The sequence below is a fragment of the Struthio camelus genome, chromosome 1 (genome assembly GCF_040807025.1).
Source record: "Struthio camelus isolate bStrCam1 chromosome 1, bStrCam1.hap1, whole genome shotgun sequence".
In the NCBI taxonomy this organism is placed as follows: Eukaryota; Metazoa; Chordata; class Aves; order Struthioniformes; family Struthionidae; genus Struthio; species Struthio camelus.
The window spans coordinates 16,578,535-16,605,644 of NC_090942.1; the positions used below are offsets into that span (position 1 = coordinate 16,578,535).

General features: G+C 42.7%; 2 protein-coding genes across 10 annotated transcripts in view; one reads left to right on the forward strand and one right to left on the reverse strand.

Annotated features, from left to right (window-relative positions):
- The window catches only part of LAMB4 (laminin subunit beta 4), a 58,007-nt gene extending 51,887 nt beyond the window's left edge, over positions 1-6,120 (reverse strand). Inside the window, exons 1-4 of the mRNA XM_068930648.1 lie at positions 5,977-6,120; positions 4,515-4,738; positions 3,219-3,341; positions 1,403-1,811 (exon numbers count right to left, since the gene is read on the reverse strand). The gene's annotated coding sequence lies outside the window, so the exon portion shown is untranslated. The remainder of the gene's footprint in view (positions 1-1,402; positions 1,812-3,218; positions 3,342-4,514; positions 4,739-5,976) is intronic.
- Positions 6,121-6,176: 56 nt separating this feature from the next.
- ERGIC2 (ERGIC and golgi 2) overlaps positions 6,177-27,110 on the forward strand; it is a 28,506-nt gene continuing 7,572 nt past the window's right edge. The window contains exons 1-11 of one of the 9 annotated variants that reach the window (XM_068930712.1): positions 9,358-9,535; positions 10,730-10,834; positions 11,952-12,116; positions 13,514-13,711; positions 15,415-15,523; positions 16,902-16,948; positions 18,136-18,206; positions 19,326-19,366; positions 20,545-20,646; positions 24,403-24,498; positions 26,154-26,209. In XM_068930712.1, coding sequence (XP_068786813.1) covers positions 13,672-13,711; positions 15,415-15,523; positions 16,902-16,948; positions 18,136-18,206; positions 19,326-19,366; positions 20,545-20,646; positions 24,403-24,498; positions 26,154-26,209 — 562 coding nt within the window. In that variant the 5' untranslated portion in view covers positions 9,358-9,535; positions 10,730-10,834; positions 11,952-12,116; positions 13,514-13,671. Of the gene's footprint in view, positions 6,511-9,321; positions 9,536-10,729; positions 10,835-11,951; positions 12,117-13,513; positions 13,712-15,414; positions 15,524-16,901; positions 16,949-18,135; positions 18,207-19,325; positions 19,367-20,544; positions 20,647-24,402; positions 24,499-26,153; positions 26,210-27,110 lie in introns of those variants that run through there. The other 8 variants (XM_068930716.1, XM_068930696.1, XM_068930704.1 and 5 more) reach the window with 8 other exon arrangements.

A 27,110-nucleotide genomic window follows, 5' to 3' on the forward strand; every position in this document is an offset into this window, starting at 1 on the left:
CTTGTGTGTACCAGCCACAGTTAACAGCGTGGTCCCAGGCTGAGTGGGCAGGCAGCACTGGCCCTTGCAGGTAGCAGCTTTCTTCTTCGGATCGCACAAAGATTGTCCGATGAATATGTTAAAAAAAAAAAAAAAAGTCTTTGGGTAAGTGGAATTTTTTTTTTTCCACCTTTTTTCCATATCTGGGAGGATTTCAACAAAAAAAGGAAACTCCCCAAACTCCAAAATTAAGAAGTGAAAAATGTGGTTTTCTTTTAATGAAAGTGTGAAAAATTACATAAAAGCAGAATTATTTTTAATCTTTCCTGACAACTTTTGATAAGCAATAAAATTATTTGAGCATGGGATTATTCTTGAGATGTGAAAAATAAGTGTATAATTTAAACTAATGATCTGGACTTCCTGTAGAGTCAATGGAGAAGGACAGTGACTCCCAGAGGCCCTGTCCTCTCACCTACTTTCAATACCTCCCTTAAAGAGAAAAATCACTCTTTGGAGATATCTCTGGCTTTCTTCCAGTTCTGGGAAGCCCAATTCCCTGGCTCAGACCAGATGCCTGTATTTTAAGCAGCTAAACTGTAGTGAGATGAATTCCATCCATAAAGAACTAGCTAAAATCGTAAATAAAATCTAATCGTCTGTAAAGCAAAACCGTCTTGCTACATTTCTGTCTCTTCCCTTTTGTTATCGCTCTCATTTTTTCAAGTGTATCTTATGGTCCGAATGCAATTTCTCAAAGGCAGAGAGCGTGTATTTTTTTGGTTTTCCATGAAGCAGGGACCACGCATCAGCACAATGAAACACATAATAGCAACAGAAAGAAGTATAAGTTCACAAACAATTTAAAAAGTATTTTGTTTGACAGATTTCATCAGGAGAGCACAAAGGACAATAGAACAATATGGATTTTCATTTGCTTGGGAAAGTAGTAACGATTTAAGGCTAAATTTGGTCCCAAAACAAGAGAGGAGAAAGATCCGAGTTTCAACAAAACAAAATGAAACTCTACATTCACGGCTGAATGAACCGCTCTCAGTTCTTGTGTGCACGAGCAGGGCTATAGTGCTGATGTCTCTGCAGCACCAGGTATCGGCACTGGCATCAGGCTGTGGGAATGGGATGAAGCTGCCTGTGCAGCAGTAGATGTCAGAAGGGCTAATTCTCTCTGCACCTCTGTACGTAGTTCTCCTCTGTCCTGAGTAATTCCAACCATTTAATGCAAAAGTCAGTGGCAGATGCAGACAATTTCTCTGCGAGCTCCCACGAGGTGTGTGCGCACAGACTTGGTGCGTATCTTGGTGAAGGGACCCAGGGCACAGGCAGAAATAACGTTGTTATGATCAGGCACAGCACCAGATCAAAAGATTGACCAACAGGTAAGTTCAGCAATTCGTGCTCTTACCTTTGACATGTCATGAGGAAAGCTGAGGGGATGCGAACAACTGCAGGGGCCAGCGCAGAAAGAAACGGAATTTTGTTCCTCAGACTTCCTCGCTTGTGTGTTATACCTGCCAGCTGTCTAAAACTTTGCATCTCATGCATCCTGGAGCAAACAGGTTATTTTTAAGTTTTACTTGATCACTGCTTAAACTAGCTTTTCCATATTTAAGAAGGATGTAAATCATACTTATAATTTATGAGAAGGTGTTTTGATTTCTAACGATCATGGCACCCACGGCACCCTTCAGCTTTTGTGTGTGCAAGTCTGGTATTTCAAGTCTTTGGTTACTCCACTACAAACAAGAATTCCAGATTCAACCTCAATGCCATCTTTCTGGCAGGCACAGCATTGCTGATTGTGGTAATCAACGCTACAAAGGAAAAAAAAGAGAGAGAGAAAGAGAGGATGATGAACGATATTGTTTTAAAGTATCAGGGCAATTTTCAAAATGCTATCAAACATAAAAGACTTCATTATATTTCCCAAGGTCTTGACATTTCCAAGCTGAAAATAAGACCGTCTGGCAGGATGAGAAGTCTGGCACACACCTTATTACGCATCTCATATTTGTTTATTCAGCATTGGTGAGCTCATGCAGTACGATTGGACAACAGTATTTCCGAGAACCTTCTAAAAATCAGTAAACAAGTCATTGGGATTTTTCACTGTTCCTTTAACTACTTCTTGGCTTATAAGTCATAACAAATTATTCTCCCTAAATGCAAGAGCAGAATTATTACGTATGAAATCACAGCAGAGGGGACTAATATGCAAAAAGAAAGGGAATGTCCTCAATAACAAACAATTCAGAGTACAACAAAAAGAAAGCAAAGAGCTTTCCCCAGCTCCAAACATTTAAGCTGTACAGGAAACATTTGACTAAGCAGAAGTCTAATAACTCATTTTCTGTCGCAAGAAAAGTAAAGGCAGAAGCATCCAGAAGCCACAGCCACACTTATCTACAAGGATTTCACAATAAATTCGGGGAACCTTATTCTACCGGTTAAGCACCAATTTACTTATATTTATGCTATGAGCATGTTCATAGCACCTCAAGGGTCACAACAACTTACAAGTATTTTAATCAAAATGTTTCAAAATTATGGCAAACTTATTAATATCTTATGAATATCCTAGCATCAATGTAAGCTCACATATGGCTTACATACATTTTCCCCTGATCCTTGAAATAGACTTTAGAGTTTTTTATGTAATCAACAAATAGAAATGCCTTTTCCTCTATCAAAGGCAAACCATTCATATCCCTCTATTATAGCAGCTAATAGAGTTCCCAACCAGGTAGCCTTGCAGAAACCCAGTTTCTTCCTACTATCAAGAGCAGAGCTTTTAAGACTAGGGACACTTTTCAAGGGTAGATCTTTAGGCGGGAACACAGCAAACTTGTAGTAAAAGAGCCTTTCTCCCTCCACCTCCCCCCATTTATCATGATTTGTGAATGCAATTTCAAAGAAACTTTGAGAAACCATATTTATTAAAGGCCATGTGTTTATTCAGGAAAATGGTATTCCACAGAACGAGAACGGCACGCAAACATCAAAGAAATACTGAAGGTCACAATTTACACTAGCATAAACATCTTTGTCTCTCAGATACTTGTTGGCCTTGTGCTAAGTGTTTAGACAATTCAAGAAGCCTTTATACCAAAGGATTAGTGTACTTCTGTAACATAATCAATTATCAAAATATTTATCTTTTGTAATAATCATCTAATTACTAAAGACAGCCAAGTAGCAATGGATCAGGATTTATTACTAACCAGATGATCATCAGCTTGCAAAATGACATTTGTAATCCAGACAGGAATTCAGTTCGGTGACTTATGTTCCCGTCTCTCTGCCACATGCCATACAATCTATCAACAACATATAGCAAATCTGTGCTGAATGAAAGACACAACCTCGAATTAGTTATCTGTCCGCACCAAACAATTTAAGCTCTTAGGAAAAAGGAAAAGGCAAGATTACATTGCAACATCTTTAGCCGCAGCTTTCACAGTACTTCACACAAGTACAGTACTTATCCCAGCTTTCCTGGGTGAAATATGAGTTGCATTAAGCAGCTACATTAAATTACATTTAAGATCTTGGCTAAGTCACAGAAATATTCAAAAGAAATTAGATTCATTTTCCCTGAAAGGATTTGGAGTGACAAATAATTTTGTATCTTGTACTAAAACAACAGTGATTTCATAGAACAGAGTTGTCCTATTTTCACCATGAATGCATTTTAGCTGTGATTTTTTCAGACAGCATATGATTTTGAGATCATATGGAAAGACATTTCCATAAAGATCATTTAAAAAGGGGTCTTCCAAAAGCCCACACGCGGGACCAAACTGGAAAACCAATGTAAAAGAATAAACACTGTGCTCTCCTCCCTTAATTGCTGGTTTGTTTTCATTTAGTCTTAAACTAGCTACAAATAGCCCAAGAAAACGGAAGCCTTAGAAGACTATGAATACATAACACTAAGATGATAGTAACTACTTTGTATTACTGTATTGCAGCAATTACAAGTCCTATTTATGAAGGGATGGTGATTTCATCCAGGTTCCAGGCAAAGAAACACAGAGCGCTTATGACTGCAGAATGCCAGAAGCGTCACATCAGCGTGCTACACATTTGCTATACCGGTGTAAGTAAAATGATCACATTATAGAATTGAAGAATATTGCATGCAAAAGAAAGAAGACCTTCCAGAAATCTTTCTTGATCCTCTCATTTGTAAGAGGAGCCTGCCCAGCAGTCAGCACTGGACCGAACACTTCAGCAATCCCAAAAGCAGAACAGCCAATCAGAGGCCTGTGGGGAATACAGGTCAGGGCCTCTGACACATACTAAAAAAATCATCCTGAGACGTCCAACCAACCGTAACCATTCCCTCCCAGAGGGTAGTTTCAGATATCTGGCAGACTGCTGTGTGTACCAGGAGCATGGTTTTGCAAGCTCTGAGCCTGTAATGGTTTCCCAGTAAGCCTGGGCACACTTTTAATACATGTAAGAAGCAAAGTTGCTAGGGAAAGAAAAGCAATTCTGTGATTAAAAGCATTTACATGGCCAGTTTCCTGTGGCTCTCTTCATTTGGCTTCCGTACTGCCTGAAAATACAGTCGAGCTCGCCCTGCTGCCTGCCCTGTAACGAAAGCGCAGACACGCTACTCCGCTCTCCCGCTGAGCATCCATTTTCACAGAGCTCGAGGAACTGACTAACTCCGAGAGCTCTGCACTGCCATCAAACTGCCTCAAATGGGGCAACTTTGCAACTTACCGCGAAGGGACTGTGAGACAAGACACAGAGCAAACTGCAATTTAGTGCTAAAACCTCATTTACTTGAGAAACTAGCCAAAACTCCCAAATGTAGCTACTTAGAGAGACATGGAAAGGCACAAAAATTTGTCAGCTGCTGCCAAGACCCCTCTCGGTGCCCCTTCCTCTTTCCATGACACGCTCACAGAAGCGCTGCCCAGAAGCTCTCCTTCCCTCTCTCCCCTTGCTTCCCCTGCCTTCTCCCGCTCCCCAGCTAAGGCCTTGGCTCCCGCTAGCTATCGCCTCCCCCGCTGAGGGGGCTCAATAAGAGATACGCAGAAAAACCCACCCCTTCGCTCCCAGCGTATCACTTGCCCTCACCTTTCTGAGCACGAGCTACAGTGTGGACAGGCCCTCTTCACCCAAAGGAAAGCCGACAGCCTCATCTGACCAGCCTCGGGGACCGGGCAGAAGACAGCCGACCTAACGCCTCCCCTTCCCCCCCCCCCCGCTCCGGGAGGCCCCCCGAGATGGCGGCCGGGCCGGGGCACCCCTCAGGCCCGCCGTCAGCGGCGGCACCGCCGCGACGCGCCCAACCGGCGTCCGGCCGCCGGCTCGGCGCTGAGGCGGACCGGGGAACCACAGAGTCCAGCTTCCTCCCGCAACGCCCGCAGGCTAGAAAGGCAGAGAGCGGCGGCCCTCTCCAGCTGTTTCGTCTCTCTTGTTCTAGGGAGGCGCGGCCTCTTGATTGGCCGAGGAGAACCTTCCTCCCCCTCCCCTCCTCGCCCGCCCACTAGTGCCGCTCTGTGCCGCCTGGCGGCTGCCCCGCGGCCCTCGGTGCCGCCGCCGTGCTCCCTGCCGCGGCCCCAGGGCTACCGTGGCGCCGCCCCCTGGCCCGCAGCAGTTTAACCGCCCGCCTCCCCTCTGCCCTCAGCTGCCCTCCCCGCGCCACCCCCTGGCGACCCACAGCCGCCCCCCGCGTCACCCCCCTCGCCACCCACAGCCGCCCCCACCGCGTCACCCCCCTCGCCACCCACAGCCGCCCCGTGTCACCCCTTCATGGCCCACAGCCCCCCCGTCACCTCCTCGCGACCCACAGGCCCCCCGCGTTACCCCCTCGCGACCCACAGCTGCCTCTACGTCACACCATCCCGGCCCCCCAGCCCCCCCGTGTCATCCCCTCGCCACCCACAGCCCCCCGTCACCCCCTCGCGACCCAGAGCTGCCTCCACGTCACCCCTTCACGACCCACAGCTGCCCCCGCGTTACCTCTTCACGACCTACAGCTTTCTCCACGTCACACTATCACGGCCCCACAGCTCCCCCATGTCACCCCCTCGCGACCCACAGCCCCCCCCGCCCCCCAGCCTCGCCCGGCCCCACGGCTCATTTTCTTCCCCTCCACCCTGTCTCCAGCCACTCCCACCCTCATCTCCACACTCGCGCCCTTGCACCTGTGTTTCCTCCTCCTCCTCCTCCTCCTCCTCCTCCTCCTCCTCCTCCTCCTCCTCCTCCTCCTCCCCCCCCCCCCCCCCATGCCACCTCGCCCCTTCGGCGCTCCGGTAGACGCCGGCCGGCCCACCGCCCCCGGCCCGCCGCCCCCGGCCCGGCTGCTCCTCTCGCTTCGCCTTTCCCCGCGGCGGCCAGGAGCCCCTCTGCCGCGGCCTCGGACCCCCGCCAGCCAGCTGCGCTGGCGCTCGGTCTCCGCACGCCCCAGCCAGGCTCTGAATTTGCGCCTTTGTGCCCGCGGGTCTGGTTTTTACGGTTTCCAGCATAGTAACGCCGAAGCGTGCTGGTGCGCAGGTGGGGAGTCTACGTGTGTTTACATTTGCTCCTTTTGTTTGGTCTGCCATCTGTCTCTGTTATTGCCTTTGATATCAAATGTGCTTAATAGTGCAGTATGCTTGGGGAAGGGTTTTTATTTTTTTTTTCCTATCCTCGTTCACTTGCGGTTTGCTAAACTACAGATAGGAGACATCTTCCGTGGTTTTCCCCTCCTTGCACACATCAAGGGACTTTGCAAATCACTAGTATTAAGTGGTGGGTTTTTTGGCAAGGCAGCTGTATTTTTGCATAGATGACTGAACTCAAGTCTTGAAGCGCTTTGCAATCTTGTTAAATATTGTAGTAAATACATTTGTACAGAACAGTAGCTAAGGAGCAGCCCTTTGCCCGGAGCACGCTAAACCTGTGTGGTTTGCGCAGCCGGACTTCCTCTTCCGTCTCTGTTCCCTGTAGGGAACAGGCTCCTGAAGGTAATTTGGCAGATGCTGATAGGCTCTCACCATACAGAGGCGTGATCGGGACAGCATAAAAGGTGCTTAAGGAAAGGAGTACTGTTTAATAAGAATAATCTGATATGTCATGAATGCAATATGGGCAGTGTTACATTGAGTTAGCACAGCACAGCTGAATACATAGTATCAGTATAATGCAACAAGTTATCATTATATAATTTTTCTCTATTCTTCTTAAATTCTGAAAAATGTTTACTTCATTTCTTCCCCATACAATTCCGTGGAGACATCTGTAGTTAAAAATCTGACTATAATGGCACAAAGCTGTAAGCAGTTTTGTCCCATGGTACCTCTTGCCTATAAGAGGCATCTCAATGTGGTGTGCAGCAGTAATGCCAAAACCTTTCTTTGGCTGTGAGCAGAATGGATTGCTTTGGCTTATAGTGCGCGGGAACATCCGTTGAGCATCTCTGATGCACAGCTAATAACCACATCTGCCAGTTGTTCTTTCCAGCCCTCAGTGTTGAGAGCATTTCAAGGGAAAAGAAGGCTTAGCCAGCAAAAGCCCTTTAGGAGCCATTGGCATGTGGACGTGAAGATCTTTAAGTGCTGTAGCTAAAGCTGCTTGCTGTTGTTTCTCAGTTGAGGGAACAAACGCACAGACAAACTTATTTTTGGCCCAGTTATTTGCCTCTTGTAGTATTGTTCTCCCACCCTCTTTTTCTTTCTGATCTAAAGTTGTCCAGTTACTGTCCTAGTTCCCAGACTGATCAAACAGACTGATCAGAAATGACGGAGAGCGTAAGTGTGTTGCTCTGTCTTTTCTTCTTCCAGAGCCAGTGTCTGCTTATCCCTAAAAAGCAACAGTTGCTCCTTGCATCTGTTCATATTTCGTATTCTTTTCTCATTTCTAGGTTCCTTTCTTTCTCAAATGCTGTAAATACCAAGACAAACTTGGTTGTCTTTTGCAAATTGTATTTTATAAGAAAATACATTATAAGAAAATACTGGCGTCTTCAATCTTTCTATTTTCTGCTCTACGGATGTTATAGCCTTTGGTATAATGATTTTGAATTTTGTTGAAATGTTGCGTACTGGACGTTTCTTTGAAGCAATCTGAATGGTGAATAAGATGTTAGCACTTCCCAAAATCTACCCGAGACCTCCCCTTTCGGCTGTAGAAGTTGTTAGATTGGCTCAGCTGCTCACGAACTTGCCCTCACTGTGACAGTAGGGTGAACCAGCTGTAACCACATTGTAATTGACTTTGGGAGTGTGTTTTGGTAGCAGCACAGTTGTAGATGACTACAGGGGACACTGGAGTAGAGGGGAATGAATGCTGCAACTGCGAGGAAAAAATCTGGAGATAAAAGAACATTTGGGCTACTAAGGGGAAAGGGTTTGTGGTGAGAGGTAGTATCTTTTTATTAGGTCAGCCAGTAGAGTGAAAAACAGAGAAGCTTTCAGGCATAATCAGCAGTTTTCCCACCCTCTCAGGTCTGAGGACTGACTTGTGAGCCCCAAATCTTCTCCCCCCCATTATTAGTCTTTTTCCCCCACAGTTAGTCTAATGCAAGATATTACCTCTCTTCAGTCCTTGCCTCTGTTCGTATCTGTAGACCCATAGTGTTCAAAACAGTATTACTACTTCAAGCCAGGAGGTAATGAGTGCTTTTTCTGGTTCATTTTTAAAGATACTTGGCATACATCCCTTTTCTCTAAACGCTAATTCATTGCAGTAATTCCCAATTTCACAAAATTCTTCTTGATCCCTACTTTCTCCTCTCTGGATTACTATATTCCTTCTGTGTAAATATTATTATTTTGGTGGCTTTGCATCCTAACGCTGCAGGAAGCTACTTAGGCTCTTGAGAGCATGAGCAGCCTCAAGGATTCGAGGCTGAGCCGGGACGGAGCGTTTTTCGGCACCGGAGCTGTAAGCTGAAGCCTGTGTAGGATAGGGGATATGCCGTTTACTGTAAATGTTGGCAGGCCCAGCGCCCTCGACGCGCCGTTCCCCCCGGCTCCCCCACCGAGGCGCCGTGCTGTGCTCAGGGATACCGGAGGCCTTGCCCCGCCGTTTCTCATTCTATGGGAATCGCACTTAAATCTAAAGAATACTGGGGGGGGGGGGGGGAGGAAATCCTTTAATTATTTTTTTCCCCCCCCATCTATGTACTTATTTCTGCGTACTCGCCCCCAGGAGCCAGCCGCCCTGCCCCGCCCTCGCGTGAGGCCCCTCACAGAGCTCTCGGCCGTTAGCCCGGCCACGCAGCCGCCGCCGCCTGCGCAGGCGCGCGGGGGGGGGGGGAGGGGGAGAACGGCGGCTGCCCGCGCATGCGCGGAGGCGGGGCTGCGAGGAGGCGGGCGGGGCGCCGCCGCCGCCGCCGCTCCCGTCGGCCCTGTGCCTGCCGGCGCCGGGGCGTCGGCGGCGGAGCGTGCGCGCCCGCCCGCCCGCCCGCCCGCCGCTCTGGTGCCCCGCGCGCGGCCATGCTCAGCGGGCCGGGCGCCGAGCAAGGCGTTGCGGCTCCCGTCTCCTCGCAGGCTCGGCCCGCGGTGCTGAGGGGCGGCGAGAGAAGCGAGGGGTAGAGGTGAGGGAGGGCGCGAGGCGGCGGCGGCGCGGCCCCCCCCCCCCCCGGCACGCGGCCGCCTTCCCGGCCTCCCCTCAGCGCGGCGGCGGCGGCGGGGCCTGTTGCCGGGGGCGGGCGGGCGAGCGCCGTGTGTGGCGGCCGGCGGCCGGGCTGAGCTGTCAGACCCGGAGCGGCAGCGCTGCCTCGGGCAGCCGTCGGGCTCCCCGCGCCGGCACGGTCGTGACCGGCCTCGGCGTCCCCGCGCGGCAGCGGCAGCCGGCTGCGGCCCGGCCCAGCGCAGGGAGGGCGGCCGGCGCCCTGGGGCAGGCCTCGCCGGGGACCGCTTCTAGCTGCTAGTTTGGTTTTGAAGGACGCTTAGGCTATGTTGTTTTTACTTACAGCGATAACGTACTTTCCTGCGTTGGGGTCGCGGGTTCATGCTGCGTTAGGTCTCTAGCGATACCTCACAGGCGTGTTTCGTGGTGTTTCTGAGGCGTGGGTACTGAGATGGGCAGGAAGGAGGACAAGGCAGAGGCGTCTCTTAGGTGTCTAACGGGAAGTGAATCCGTATGTTTGGGATTAAAGCAACTCGTGAATAAATAAAGTGTTTTTAGCTAAATTAGAAAAAATCCACGTGCCCATTGGTACAGAATGATTCAGAAAGCTTCCTAGTAAAGCACTCTCAAATTCTCTTAAGTTTAGAGAAGAAAACTTTCTCTAAATTACTTTAAATAAGTATGTTCCTGTTTGTGCAATTGCGGTAAAAACATGGTGAGTGCAAAACTGTTTCAGTCCTGTCTTGCCAGAATGGCAGGCAACCGCTTCCAGCGTTTCCTCTGTGCTAAGGAATATCTGTCTGTTATGGCTCTAGTCAGTGTGTCTGAGCAACTTCTCTGTAGTACGTGCTGTCTAAGTTTTCCTGCTTTTCTGTAAACTTCTTTGAGTGGAGTTGGGAGAATTCTTTAAAACATAGTTACATGGTGTAGTAAGGGTAGTGTTTTTTCTTTTTTAATGCTGTGTAACCAAAATTCTCTTACAGGATCTGTCTTCTCTGCCCACTTTAACTGCATTTTATTTGATTTTTGTGCAGCCTACGCGATATTATTTTGTTTGTCCCTACAGGCTGATTTAACTGTTCCTGCTAAATAGCAGGAGAACAAGTGAATTAAATATTTTAAAGAAAACTCTTTCTTCCTTTTATTTTTCCTTCTTAAGCAAGTGCAAGGTCTGTATACTCTTACTGAGGACGGAATCAATTCTATGTAGCGAGGAAACTGTGGACGTGGATTGTGATTCTTCATGTGTGAACTTCCATTTCCAGTAAAGCCTTCTCCTTTGTTATTTTACAATAGCAAAGTCTGCCTAGCACCAGGGAGGGGCAGAAAAGGGAATACCTCTTGAGTAATATCTGTGGGCCATGCCGGAGGGTTAACGTGCTTCTAGAATGGGGGAGAATAATTGAAAGGCTTTTTCTACAAGATGCTGATGGGGAGCTTCTCACATGTTAAGAGTGTAGGTTAGCTTGCCTGCCTTAGTGTTGTTAAATAAGGAATGATACTTTGACATATTCTCAGAACACAGTAAAGGCATGATGATCAAATGGTTTTCTCTAGCTTCAGAATTCTAGGCAAAGTGCAGTATTTCCTCAGAAGGAAAACAGCAGTGCCAACTTGTTAAAACACGCAACATATTGGCAGGACAAGGTTGTGAGCACATTTGCATGATTTGGAAACAGTTTAAGACTATTTCCTGGACAGGCTGCTTCTCTCAGCATCGTGCTGTTTAATGACTTAGTCACGTTAGTGACTTCTTTGAGCGGAACAGAGATCACTTTTGTGGACACAAAAAGGATTCTGAAGGCTGGAACTAGGGTTTGAGGCTTAGTTTGCTTTGGGGGGGGATGTTTTCATAGATATAAAAAAAATAAAAACAATATTTGTTATTATCATAAAGTTCTAGAAGTGTAAAAGCAAATGTTCAAAATGTGCATTTTTCCCATAGTATACTGCCCACCTTGGATTGCAGAGCAGTTTGAAAACCTCCTGAGTTTATGCAGCGTGTTCGATATTATCTACTGAATCAGTAACTTCCATGCATTGTCAGGTTTCTTTGGCAAGCTTACTTCAGAACTGAGCTTGTTTTTTAAATTTAAAATTCAATATATCCAATAGCAGTAAGAATTTCATTGAAAAGAAATGAATCATAGTAATTCAAGGTTGAATGTGCTGGATGTGGCTGGAATGTAAGCAGCAGCGTACAGTCCAATTTTAATGGATTTTTGAAGCAAGAATGACCATCTAGCATATGTTCCTGGAAAACCCATTTCTTAGGCTTTCATTTCTTTATTATTGCAATCTGAGCTGTACAGTTTGAGCTTTATGATTATGATTAGTTGGTTTTGGGTGTGAGCAATATTATTTGTTTCTCTTAATCATAGCCACTTATTCTCACATCAGAGGGAATATATGAAGGAAGAAGTGGAGGAGTGTGCTGAAGATGAGGCGACTGAATCGGAAGAAGACCCTGAATTTGATGAAAGAATTGGATGCCTTTCCAAAGGTTCCTGAAAGCTACATAGAGACTTCAGCAAGCGGAGGCACAGGTAGGCCTTACTGAGTTGCTGGCATGATTCATGTTAGTTTTTTGACTCAGTCTAGCATGCTGTTCTAGGAACAGAAACTTCAATAGGAAGAATACAAGCATCTACGTGTGTCTGAAAATAGCCGAGGTTGCTATCTTGGCTACTTTTATGGTCTGACAAAGCTGGTCTCTTGCAGATGATGGCATAGTACCGTCTCCTGTTAGACAAAGCACATTCATCTTGAGTGGGATTTTTATCTATAACGAGTAAGAGTCAAACCAGTGTAAATGTGCACTGTAAACATGTCTAAACAATTACAACTGAAGCGCACTGTGCCATAGCCATACTAGAACTCCTTGTTTGTGGAGTCCCACTAAGCCCAGTTCTTCTCACTGTGCAGAGCTTCTGGGTGAGACGCTAACACTGTCGCCTGAAACACAGATTGCATTCACCGCTATACTTCATCTAAGAGGGGGGGAAAAAACTTCTCCTGAGGCGTCTGAGAGCTGGCTGAGTTCAGCATCAGGACGAAAAAATGCAATTGACCTTAAGAGAATAAGACGCTTCTTTACTCCAGGGTGTGTGCTTGTACTGTCCTTAGTATTCACTTAAGCTTCTGTCAAAACTCTGTAGCTGTAAGAAGTATCTTTCAGTTGTATCTAACCAGAAAATTGTGCCTCTAGTTTGGTTGGGTAAGAGGTGACTTGATCCAGAGATAGTGACTTCACCTTTGGAGTACTGGGATTGTTTGCAGTTAGGTACGGAACTGCTAGCTGTTAGTTTGAACTGCAGAACAAAAATATTTTTCTTATATGTGATTAAGTCTGAAACTCAGTGGAATGAAAAGTACAAGAAGCAATTGCAATTGACAAATAAGCCTTTGAAGTCATTAGGCTGTTTGTAGTGTAGAAGTAAATATTGCAAGTGTATTGTATTACTTTGCTATGTTTCCTGAGTTGCACCATTAATGTTTAAATAAAGCCTGTACATGAAGTAACCTCTAAGAACTGGTTAAGTAACTTTTTATTAATGTTTTAAAAAAAAAAAAAAAAAGAGTTCCTGAGAAAGCCAGCAAGTTGTTTCTTATATTGTAATTCACAGAAAGACATACTTAAGAGTTCTCTTTTGTAGTATGGCACTATCCTTTGTGAGAACTTCACTTTGGTGAATGGTGCCTTTAGAGTTCTTTGTCCAGCTTATCCCAATAGCGTTATAAATGACAATATAGGATTCTCTTGTTCAAATTTTATAATGGCATAGAACATAGCATTCCCATTTCACTCAGAATTAAAGCATCAGGTTAATTTTTTGACATGGCAGGAATGGAAACATACCAAGGCTATTTTCAGACTGTGCCTTAAAACCCCATTACAAAAGAAGAATCAAACTTTCACACACACTGATTTTTGTCCCTTTAGGTTTTTGACTTGTGCTGTCAGGCTGGCAAAGCTTTCACGAAAGGATACGACTTCTGAAATTCTGACGACTTTCTTTCTCTGCTCAGATTCACAAATACCTTTACTTAAGAGTTACCCAAAAACCAGCAACTGCTCGAATTGTTTCCTGGTGGCTTTTGATGGACAGTGTGGCTCCAGCTGTCATATTGCATAGCTGGGGTGAGTCTGGCCTTCAGGGCTCCAAAAATAAATTGATAGCCAGAAAAATTAACAACTGATTAGTGCATCTGCTTTCTCGGTATGCATTCACATGAAGGTTTTCCTATATATGATCACTTATATAGCATTCAGCCGAATGCTTGGACTTGCAATGTTACTGACTTGACCACAGTCAGTGACTTCTCTTCTGATCCTATAGGACAGTAGTGATATTCCCTCCCCCGGTCATCCATGAGATGTAGACCACTATATAAAGAATTGAAGCCTGTTGACGATAGGCTTGTTTTTCTCAGGTTGCCTTTCACAGAGTCCGTAGAAACAATCCATGGAATGCAGATGGAAAGCAACTGTTGCAAATAAGCTGTAAAAATCAATACAGGGCTGCTTAACTGAAGTTTTTTCAGCTTAAAGCCATGATTTAATAAAAGGTGCATAGCAAGTGCCTCTATACAACTGTTCACTGTGTTTCCGCTTCTAAGTGCGGTGGGATGATCTTGCCTCCCATACCCAGATTTGTAAGCGCGACAAACTGGCTGTTTTGGAGATATATAAGGCATATCTGGCATTAGGATATATCATTTAATTTTCTTAAAGATAATTTCAAATCAGTTTTTTATTTCCTCAGCTGCTGGTGGAATGGATAGCTACACATTGCTTATCTCCAGGGGGAATTGTTCCAAATATTGGGGTTGGCAGTTCTGACTGTTGCTGTGCACAAGTAACATAAAAAGGGCACCTTTTTACTGAACAGAGAGTGAATATAATACAAATTATTTCTGCTTGCTAGCTTCTTGTCTCTGAAACTAGATATAAAAATTATTGTTACAAAAACTCTGATTGTTGAGCTGTGGAGGCTTGAAGGGACTTCAAGATACACCTTCTCCTTCCTTCATATTTGAAGTTAGGATTTAGTTTGCCTAGACCATCTCTGACAGTGATTTGCCTGCATTTTGTTTTATACGCTCGGGAGGATCTAACCTGCTCTTAAAGCCTCCATGGTGGGGATTTCACAACCTCCCCATCGTTCCGGTATTTGACCGTTCTTAATGTATAAAGACTTTTCTTGAGTCAAAGGTGTTTCTTGAAATAGTCTTAAACTGGTTTAACCAGGATGAAGGGGTTTTGCTTTTATCTAAGCTATGTCTAACTGATTAAACCTCTTAAATACTGAAATCTACAACAAACTTGTCATTTACTATGTGAGAGGCCTTGCTTTGATTCTTGAGAGCCAGTCTCCCACTTCTTTAATGAAATGTCATGTCTTTGCTACTGTCTATAGTATACCAAGTCTTTAGGACAAGGCTAAACACTTGGGTAGTGTATTTTCAGGGAATCTTTATAAATGGGTGGGAAGCTCATGTCATTCTGTTCTTCTGGTATCTGAAAGAGAAGCAGTGCTATGAAGCGTATGTCTTCTTGCCAGCTCTCTCCTACCAGGAAAAAAATCATTGTGCCTGGCAAGGGAAGAAAGCCACTATTAGGCCAATGGCACTTGAGAAATTAGGATTTGTTCTTTTGCCCTTCCATGCAGAAGCATGTAGGTGTGAGAACCTTTAAGAACAGCTTATGGATTTATAAATGAATCAAAGATACCAGTATTTTACCAGTAATACTCAGATTGCTAGAATGTTAGGATTTTATCCTGCTTATGTTTCTGAATAATATTTCTCATTGTCTAACTTTTTTTTAATTTTGACCCTCAGTTTCTCTAATAGCATTTACAACTATAGCTTTCCTGACTATAATGGAGTTTATGGTGTATCGGGACACATGGATGAAATATGAATATGAAGTAGACAAGGATTTTACTAGGTAATTTTCACTTACTGTAATTGCTTTGAAAGTTTCAGTTGTCTACCCTTCAGGGAAGAATAGATTTTAAAACGTTCCTATGAGTTGCAGGCAATTAGCGGTTGAAATTGAAAATGAAAAGGTAAAGGAACTTAACTTTTCTTTTGTTGGTTGATTTGGGATTTTTCTGGAATCTCTGAAAAAGAAACAGATGCTTCTGTGATGTGGAGGTCATAATAGGGTGGGCATGTTGGCAGAAGAGACCTATGAAGAATTATTTACTGACATCCAGAAGGCATTTTAATATGTAACTCCACATCAAATGTGTTTGTATGACTCTTATTCTAGCTTATGCAGATAATATATTGCCATTGTACTTTACGATGCTAGAGGTGAACCCTAATCACTGAGAGCCTGAACTGGGTTATTTGGAGGTTGCTAATGATCTTAGCTCCTGTTGCGGCCACTGGAAATGTCTGGTGATGCATTTGCTGTCGGTTTCATGTGCTTGTCTGGATTGTTTGCCCTTCCTCCTGAAATGAAGCCAGGCACCCATGATTCCACTTGAAATTCACGGAGATACTGTGTACTGAGCACCTCTAAATATCACACTTCTTGCTTTGAAATAATCTTTAAAACTCTGGTTAGCTAGTTGCTATGGTAACAAGCTAAATATATGTATATTAATTGACTGTCTTGTATACCAGAAATAGTAAAAATTCACGTTATGAAAAGATTACAGAATATGAGAAATGTAAGGGAGAAGCATCACAAAAGGAAATTCTGGGAAAAGACTTTAAGAAGTGGTACTAGCAAAAACAATAGTGTTTATTACGTGGCGATGTTTTCTGGGAACTAAATTCAGCAACTTCTCTTCCTGATCCTGAACATCACTGCCTTTTTTGAGGACTCTGATTAGGAAATAGAATGGGCTGTCTTAAGGACATAATAGGAGGAAGGTGCTCAGATATTTGCAGTTTTGGATTTGTAACTCCTGCATTATACTGATCCACTGAATTCTGTGGAATTTAGTGCGCTGTTGTAGTTGCAAGAGAAAATTACGTGTAAAATATTATTGAAAACCATATGCCTTTAATAAGAGGCTGACGAACTCTTGGACCAGTAGTATTTCAGCAAATCTGTAAGAATTTCACTTTCAAATTCAACAGAGAAATCTAGAAATCCGATGCCTTTATCTCTTAACTCATGAGTGGTTATCACTGTTTGAATGATTAAAACTCTGGCTCAGTTCACCCAAATTTTAAATGGCTCATATTTATATCTACTGGTGTAAATTTTGTCTTTCAAATATTTCTGCAAGTAATCTGAGAATTTTAGTAAGTAACACCAAATAAACATATCAAGATCACTACCTTTTTTGCCTTTTTTTCCTTTCCAGTAAATTAAGAATCAATATTGATATTACAGTTGCCATGAGGTGTCAATGTAAGTATTCCATCAGTGAAAGTTTAAAAACACTTCAGTATATGCGTTTGCTTACAATATAATAGGTATTTTTGAAGTATTTTAACAGTGAGATTTCTTCTGATCTTAATGACATGATGTATTTTTATATCTCTTATTGAAAGAGCGAAATTGGTATGTGATTTGAAAAAAATTGTTGTGCTGTCTTATGCACATCTCACAGAACTTTAGTTTGTCTGTCAGCGAGTAAAATCATCTGTTGTTCCAGTCTCTCTCTAGCTGGACTATTCTAAAAGTTTCTTGTGAGACACAGCTAATCTTCAGGCCAAAATTTATCACAATCATGAATTTGGCAAATATTAGCCTGATCTGCTGCTTAATGGTATTTGAACCATCAAATAATTTCGTTCTCTAGATGAACGTATGGGTGCTTTCCCATTTCAAGGGAACACTTACTGTTCTTTTGACAGAATTTAGATGATGAACCATTATTTATATGCACAGGTTCTGGTTCTCTTGGACTGAGACAATACTGCTTTTATCAGGCATGCAAGCAAAACTTAGAAGTATCTCTTTTTTGACTAGATTAAACCTTGTATTAATTGTACAATACTTATATTTGTCTCATGAGTATTACTTCACAAGTCATTTCCTCTTCTAAAATTCATTTCTTTAAATTCTTTTCCGGTTAGCATCAAAAAGCTTGAAAATCTGTTTTTGTTTTTTTTTTTTTAAATTATGAGAAATAAACAGAACTCTACCCTCCGTTTTGACTAGTCTTGGTTTTGATTCAGTGCTTATGGAACGGGTTAAAAAAAATCATGGAAGTCTTTTATGTGTATAGATCTTACAACATCTGTGAAAGTGTTACATCAGTGAGAAAATATTTTAACTAGCAGAACACTTGTCTTGTAACTGTGTGTCAGTCCATGGTATTTTGAAGTTGGTTATGTTGAAAAGTAATATTCTGGTATTTTGGAGGTGGGTTGGGTTTATTTTTTCTTTGTTTCCTTCATCTTTAAATAGTAATCAACTTTCCGTTGGTTAGGACTTTGTTAACAGGGGAAATAGATTTTTCCACAGTAATTTATTTTGAAACTTTACTTCTGGGTTTAAAGGAGTGCTGTGAAATTTGATTTCAATATAACTTTCTTTTTGTTTATGATCACCTATATGCCTCTGAATATTTGTTTCCCTGTTTGAAATAGATGTAGGGGCTGATGTTCTGGATTTAGCGGAAACAATGGTTGCCTCTGCAGATGGGCTAATCTATGAACCAGTAAGTTTACTCTGCCATTTTATTTGAAAGGAAATTGCGCTTTACTTGATGTGATGCACTGTTGGGTTGGTTTGCTTGCTTATATTTTTTCCCACATTTGGGCTACATGGGACCTCCCCAAGTTTTAATTTCTATATTACAAACTAAAGGCTATGGACATATATAAACCTACGCTCTTAAAGTAATAGCATATGCTTTGAACTAATTATACCAAATGAAAGTAGTTTATCATTTACAGAAAACATATTAGAGAATGCAAGTTCAGCCGTAATAACTGAACCTCATTCCTAATTGTAATTGTTTCCTCCATGAGAAATAATTCTTTTTTTTTTTTTTTTTTTCTTCCCCTCAAATTCCTACTTGCATCTTGCGTGTTAGCAAGAGCGGGTGGCTGAAGGGCAGGGGGTGTTTGAAATGGGGAAGGAGCTTGTTTGTTTGTTTGTTCTTCCTTGGAACATTTCCTCTTTTCTTCTGGACCTTCATCTCTACAGTGCTGTTGCTGCTGAATATTACCAGTTGCCTTGAGGTTTATAATGATTATAATCATTATACTGTACTTGATCTCTTTTTGGCTGTAGCTCTGGGTAACTTTGAGCATTCATTGTAATTGAATTAACCGTTTTGGAGAGCGTCAGCGTTAACTGATACGCAGACCGGAATTCAGCACACAAACTGATAATCGTGTGCTGACTCAAGTAGAGGAAGTCTGGTAGCTTGTATTATAGAAATGCTTAGTGAGGGATGACCCTAGAAATTCACAAGCTGCACCTGGGCATTTATCTTTCAAAGATTGCTCCTCTGCCTTTTTCATCATGGCTGTTTGCATCAAAGCCATGCATATAAATTACATCACTTAGAATTAAGCTGCTACTCACTGCTTCTTCTAGCCATACTGAAGTTATAAATGTAAACAAGTGGGAAAAACTGGGTTGTGACAAGAAATTTACATACATTTCATGCTAAATGTATTATCTAAGTGCAAAGTCCTTTCCTGAACTTGAGTATGTGTTACCAAATGCGATGTTGTTTATAATCCCTCCTCAATTATCTTCTGAGTTTCATAGGTTGGACTTTGATGTTTCCTGACGTGTATTTTATTAGATGTTACTTTTGTTTCAGGTAGTGTTTGATCTCAGCCCCCAACAAAAAGAGTGGCAAAGGTAACAGATAAATCTAAAGCACTGATATGCCTATAGTTTGGACAGTGGTTTGTTTGCATTTGTTTGTACTGGAAGTGACCCTGAGGTACTCCAGAATGACATGACAGAGCTATAACTTGGGTCTGACAGCTCCTGCTTTTAATTTAAGAGTACAAACCCTTGAAAAGAAATTAATTCACTTTTCTTTTCTCGTCGTTTGAGATCTCTGCTATGAATAAATTGTGTCATTGTGTTTTTTTAATAAAATGCTGTGTTCTTAGGCTTTTGTAATTAAGTGGTAGTAACATTTTTGGGGCTTAGTTTAAACTTTGTGTGCAGTAACATCTATGAGATTTGGTTTTCCCCTTTGTAAATCTGTTCATTTGCTGTCAAGAGGTGAATATGAACTTTGTCTACCAGAAAAACCTACCTTCTTCAACTGATAAATGTATTATTATTTGAACCGTGCTGTTCCACGAAGTTCTTGAAACATCTGAAAAAAGGCCTGGATAAATGCTTCATTATACTGTTTCACACAAGACTGGGCACATAAATACTCATGTGCTCTTATATGAGGCCTATAGGCTGTTCTGATAACTGAGTTTGATAACTCCAAACCCAGTGCAGCAATTCTTATTTGGGGAATGAGGTCATGCAGTTGCAAGCCAAGTTGTACACGTGGACTCACAAATACCCAACTTCTGGTTCCAAACAAATATTAGGTAACACAAACCTCCATTGTGGGTTCAAATGTGTGACAGAGATAGCCTGATGTTTAAATCTCAAAACTGAACCATAGTAACAAACCGTGGCACCCTGATGCAAAAACAAATTTCAGTCTCTTTCATATAACTCAGTTGACATAGTCACTCATTAATTTGAGTTAACTCATTAAAAACTCAGTTATGTGTTTGATCCCTGTAATGATAGCCCTGTAATGAAACCCGAGGCTTATTTGGGAGTCTGTGAGTCTGTACGTTTTAATACGCTATCTTGAACGCCAGAGCTTGAGTTATATTTACATTAATTTATTTTAAGTTGTATAAAATATCATTCTCCAAGTTTAATGCAATGCTCCTAATACTGACATGAGGTTTTGCTGACTTTGCTATTTAAAAACTGTGACTGTAGCTGATAATTGTCAAGTTATCTCGTGTTTCACTCTTGCATGCCTTCACGCTTTTCTGTATAATCTTTAGGATGTTGCAGTTAATTCAGAATAGGCTGCAGGAAGAACACTCTCTTCAAGATGTGATTTTCAAAAGTGCTTTTAAAAGTGCTTCGACAGCACTGCCACCACGGTAAGAAGAGATTAGGGTATTCTTCCCCTTCTCCTCCCTCCCCCCACCGATTTAATCAGACTTAACATTTTATTGTGGTTATGTTTCTTTTCTGAAGAGAAGGTTGTAAGAAGAAAAGACCTAACTGCTTTATCATTGCTTCTGGATTCCAGAATCCAGATTTCTTACCTTAAAGTTCTGCTTGCTTTTTTTAGATGTTGAAAAAGCCATGACACTTCTGAATTGTATTTTATTAATTGATAAATTTGAGGTGCTAACATATTTCCGGACAAAAAGGTTACTTTTAGGTTAGCAAATGTTATTTTTTTCTGTATTTGTGTGATACTTAGACATAATTTATTTTATATTGTTTATTTAAGCAAAAACTATACATTTTAAATTAGTATTTTTCATACTTATTTTGGAGAGCTCTTGTTTTATGAAAACTTTCTGGGGTTCCCAGCCTGGTGAAGGTTTATGGTTTTATTTATTTTATAAAATGTATATATGCTTTTCTGATACTTCCTTTCTAATGCGAATTAGTAATGCCAAAGCTATACTAAATAGTCGTCTTTATATAAAAATACTATTATCTTGTCCAGCCGTTTTAAAAAAAAAAAATTTTCCTTTTAGCGGTGACTTAATATTTCATGCTTTTACAAGAGTCAACCTTTGGAAAAAAATGTGTTTTGTTGGTAAATGCCCTGTTCTGAAATAGCAGTGTTAAAACTGTGCTGAGAAACCTTGCTATTTTCACTTTATTCCAACTATACGCACAAAAAATACTGAGAGACTAATGCATAGAAAGCTTATTCTGCCTGAGCCTAGATACGATCTGATTTTTTTTCAGGGAAAAATGCTTTCTACATAGAAGCTGAAATTCCTTTCCGTGTTAAAAAGCGAAACAAAGTGCAAATAAAACAGGAAACCACCACCAAAATGCTATATATACTTTCCATGTTGTAGCCTCCCTGTTTGAGGGCTAAATACAATCTTTTTTCCTAAGGCAGGGCTGAAGAGGGCTCAAAAATAGTTTGGTGTCCCCTCTCCCAGCATATAATAGATGTCTTCAGATTCATTAAATCCTCCTTCACTGCCTTTATGACACTTGTTACTGCAGAATTTGAGTTACTATTTATACTTGAAGCGTGTTTAACAATTTTTTTCTGTCTTTCCTTCTGAAGAGTAGGTATGAAAATCTTTTCTGGGTTGTGGATGCCCCAACAAGTGTGCAGAGAGGCAGGCTTCTTAAAAATTAAACGTTGAAGGCTATTCTTGGTAGTGTTACATTACTATTTATTTTGTTCTTTACATTTTGACAATAGAACTTTACTGTCTGAACAAACCATTTTTGGTAGGAGTAACTCAAAAAATCTCATAGGGTAGCAAGATTCAAGCATCACTTCCTCCAAGCTCAAGATCGATGTATCCCTCTGAGTAAGAAGTTCAGCAAAGCAGGCAGGAGACCTGCACGGATGAACAAGGAACTCGTGCCAAAACTCATACAGAAGACAGAAGTCTACAGAATGTGGAAAAGGGGACAGGCCGCTTGTGAGCAGTATAGGGACATTGTCAGAGTATGCAGGGATGCAACAAGGAAGGCTAAGGCCCATTTGGAACTACATCTGGCAAGGGATGTCAAGGACAACAAGAAGGGCTTCTTCAAATACAGCAATAGCAAAAGGAAGAAAATGTGGGGAAAACGTGGGCCCACTACTGAATGGAGAGGGTGCCCTGGTGACGAAGGATACAGATAAAGCAGAGTTACTGAATGCCTTCTTTGCTTCAGTCTTCACTGCTAAGGCCAGCCCTCAGGAATTGCTGAGCCTGGAGACCAGGGAGAAGGTCTGGAGAAAGGAAGTCCCTCCCTTGGTCGAGGAGGATTGGGTTAGAGATCATTTGTGCAAACTCAACATCCACAAATCCATGGGCCCCGATGGGATGCACCCCCGAGTGCTGAGGGAGCTGGCGGATGTTATCGCTAGGCCACTCTCCATCATCTTGGAAAGGTCCTGGAGAACAGGAGAGGTGCCTGAGGACTGGAAGAAAGCCAGTGTCACCCCAGTCTTCAAAAAGGGCAAGAAGGAGGAGCCAGGGAACTACAGGCCTGTCAGCCTCCCCTCCATCCCAGGAAAGGTGATGGAACAGCTCCTCCTGGAGGTCCTCACTAAGCATGTGGAGGACAAGAAGGTGATCAGGAGTGGTCAGCATGGATTCCCCAAAGGGAAATCATGCTTGACCAATCTGATAGCCTTCTATGACGGAATGACTGGCTGGGTAGATGAGGGCAGAGCAGTGGATGTTGTCTCCCTGGACTTGAGCAAGGCTTTGGACACTCTCTCCCATCACATCCTCATAGGTGAACTCAGGAAGTGCGGGCTGGATGAGTGGAGAGTGAGGTGGCTTGAGAACTGGCTGGATGGCCGAGCTCAGAGGGTTGTGGTGAATGGCGCAGAGTCTCGTTGGAGGCCTGTGGCTAGTGGTGTCCCCCAGGGGTCAGTCCTGGGTCCAGTCTTGTTCAATGTAGTCATCAGTGACCTGGAGGAAGGGACAGAGTGCACCCTCAGCAAGTTTGCTGATGATACTAAACTGGGGGGAGAGGCTAACACACCAGAAGACTGTGCTGCCATTCAGAGGGACCTGGCCAGGCTGGAGAGGTGGGCGGAGAGGAACCTCCTGAAGTTGAACAAAGGCAAGTGCAGGGTGGTGCCCCTCGGGAGGAAGAACCCCATGCTCCAGCACAGGCTGGGGGTTGACCTGCTGGAAAGCAGCTGTGCAGAGAAGGACCTGGGAGTGCTGGTGGACAACAAGTTGAGCATGAGGCAGCAATGTGCCCTTGTGGCCAAGACGACCAGTGGGATCCTGGGGCTGCATTAGGAATCGAGGGTGGTGATCCTTCCCCTTCCCCTCTCCTCAGCCGTGGTGAGGCCTCACCTGGAGTACTGTGTCCAGTGCTGGGCTCCCCAGTACAAGAGAGACATGGAGCTCCTGGAGAGAGTCCAGCAAAGGAGTACGAAGATGATTAGGGGACTGGAGCATCTCTCCAATGAAGAGAGGCTGAGAGAGCTGTGCCTGTTCAGTCTGGAGAAGAGAAGATTGAGGGGTGATCTCCTCAACATGTACAAGTATCTGAAGGGAGGGTGTCGAGAGGATGAGGCCAGCCTCTTCTCCCTGGTGCCCAGCAACAGGACAAGAGGCAACAGGCAGAAACTGAGACACAGGAAGTTCCATCTGAACATGAGGAAAACTTCTTGACCCTGAGGGTGACAGAGCCCTGGAGCAGGTTGCCCAGAGAGGTAGTGGAGTCTCCTTCGCTGGAGATATTCAAAAGCCGCCTGGATGCGATCCTGTGCAACGTGCTTTAGGTGACCCTGCTTGAGCAGGGGGGTTGGCCTAGATGATTTGCAGAGGTCCCTTTCAGACTTGGCCGTTCTGTGATTCTGTAAGATATTCTTGAAGTCTTATGTCTGCTTTGTAACTCTTCTAGTCATTGTCTGTTCAAATATTCAGGTGTCAAAAGTTAGCTTTGTAGGCCAGATCTCTGTATGCAGATATGAACGAAAGCTTATGGATTTCATCAGAGAGACCTGGGACAAAGTCTTTATTCATTCCCTTCCCTTCTACCATCCCTGCTACAGTTCAAGAACAGTATGATAAGGAGAGGCGGATGCTAATGCTATACCTTTATGCCAGGCAAAAGAAATGTGGTTCTGCTATTGCTACTGCTGTTAGACAGTAAATATTTTCTAAGTACTTTTTTTCTTTGTTTCCATACAGGGAAGATAATTCATTACAGTCTCCAGATGCATGCAGAATTCATGGTCATCTTTATGTCAATAAAGTGGCAGGGAACTTTCACATAACTGTGGGCAAGTATGTTCTGTTCAATTGCTGAAAATAAAAAAATTGACCATTACATAGGACATGCATGTATATGTTGGTGTATGCTTTTACACTTATTATATAATGACTTTTTGTAGTTTTTTTTATTCCTACACACATGACTGGTATTATTTTTCATGCAGTAGCTGCTCTTTGAGTTATTAAAATGAGTTCGTTCTTTTTGCATGCAGTATAGTCGTAATGAATTCCAATGTCTTATGAGATGAAAACCCTTGAAAATCGGTGCTTTGTAACTGTATGACATGGAGTAGACTACTTGTACTTGACTCTGTTCTTTGCGCCTCTCCAAACTGTCCTTTCTGTTAGGACACAGTTAACTAACATGGCTAAGGAGTAGATATGTCCCGTTTCACTGCTGAGGTATCATAGTTCCAGAACCATAGTTAGGGAGCTAAATGTCAGTTCGTCTAGATTTGAAGAGAGACTTTGTCATATGCTTCTGCAGTGGTGTTGGCTTCTACACACAGCATACAAATTTGTATTAACTTTTTTCTCCGTGCTTTCCAAATCTGCTCTCCTCACTTGCCTTCCTGCCACCTCTTTCAGCATCAGGATATTTCTTTTATTATTGTTCCTCTTTGTCCTGTCTGATAGCTCCCTTAGAGATCTTAGCGTGCGGTCTGTGCTCTCTGATTTCTCCACATGCAATTCCACCTGCTATCTTTGTGTGGACATTTCTCTAAATGTCCCTTCTGTCTGAGCTTATACCACCTCTCTTATTTGCCCCTAGATGTCCAACTTAAGCCCTTTTCAAATCTCATCACTTTGACCTTACATCTATATTGCCGTCACTTCTGTACTCCTCCCTCCAAGATCTGCAGGACTGAATAATCTCTTGTTTCTCTTTGCTTTCTGTTGCTCATTATCATAGCTGTACTTTTACTAAACATGTTGCCCTTTCTCTTCCAGCATTTTTTGGAATGATGGTATCATTGGCCACCTTAGGGTGATTGCCTGGTAGTTTATTGCAGTCCTCTCTTGACTGATGGCGGTTTTCTCCACCTTCCATCTGTCCAAAACTTATGTGCGTTTGTTAATGATTTAATTTGAGTTAATTAGGGAAAGTTTCTTGCATTATTGGCTGGTGGGGATGAAGGGTGCTGACAGATTGTTTTACTTTCCAGGCAGAGTTGCTTTCTTTTATTTTCCCCTTGCTGTTATCAACCCCTTCATTGTACTTTCTGTGCAGGACTATAAATAAGTGTCCAGAGCTGAAGTTAATTTGCTTAGTCATAGAGCAAGTGCAGAGCATAGATAACTTGCTTAGTCATAGAGCAAATACAGTGAAGTTTACATTAATCACTTCAGCAGTTTTGTAGCTTTTCTCGTCATAGGGCTTAATAGCTCTTCTCCTTTTAGCCTCCTGGCTTCACATGTTTTTGGCATTTCTAAAAATACAAGATACTGATTTTGAGTAAGAGGATTTTCCTAAGTCTGATGTCTCTGTACCATGTCGGTTAGGCTGTCTGTAGTCAGCAGTAATAAAAATGTCATTTTTCTATACATATAAAAGTATTTGGTGAAATAAATGGGGAGAGGGATTTTTTCCACATAATCCTCTTCAGGAAAACTGTCTTTCTATGTGGCTTCATTAAGTGTTTCTTAAAACATTTTGCTTTCTTTAGGGCAATACCACATCCTCGAGGCCACGCACACTTGGCAGCCCTTGTGAGCCATGAATGTAAGTTCTTTTAGCATCTTCATATGAACTAGTATTGTTTCTTTCAGCCTACTGCCTTCTGATTTGTATGTTAGTGTAGATTGGACTTCTGCTGTAGAGGTGTTCTAGCTGGGCAATTCCATTGCAGAAGACAGTAGAGAATATTTTTCAGGGTTTTGCAACTCAGTAGTGACATAACCTTTTTCATACATTTAACACTATCAATACACTATCAATATCTATCTTTTGGTTGCTTTTGTAGTAATAATAGTATAATGAAAACACAGGAGTCTCAGTTGTATTTGGTTATAACACAGATAATGTGACGTTCCTGTATTTTGGTTTGTAGTACTTATTTTCTGCAAAATTTATTTTTCAGAAGGTTAAAAATTCCTGATCTGTGTCCCTGGAAACTTTATTTTTTAGGTTATGAGTCTGGATCCTGAATCTGTGTTGCTGCAGTGTTTAATGTGTGGGTGAGGGTGGTCTATTGTGGGGAAAAAAAACCTTTGGTGTTCAATTGGTTAAACTTCCAAATGTCTGCAGATGAATTTACATTAACGTAAGTGTATAATATTGTTGAACTTAAATATGTCTTTGCAAAATCAGGAAATGTTAGAGCTTTGTAGTTGCCTTGTGCTTCCTTTGTACATTTAATTTATAAGATATTAGTCTTTTTAATACCAATAGGTACAAGAACCTGAATTGTGGAGTAACTTGAGTATTTGACCAGCTATAATTTTGGACTGGTTCAAATACAAGTATACTTTGTTTTAGAATACCTTTTCTAAAGAAGTTGAACTCTTCTGTTAAGTGTTCTTAATGTGAGTTTTGTTTGAAACGTGCATGTGGATTTATGGATCTATTCAAAGTGCAGATCTAATGAAATGCACATCAATGGTGTTTGAAGTATGCTAGCTGA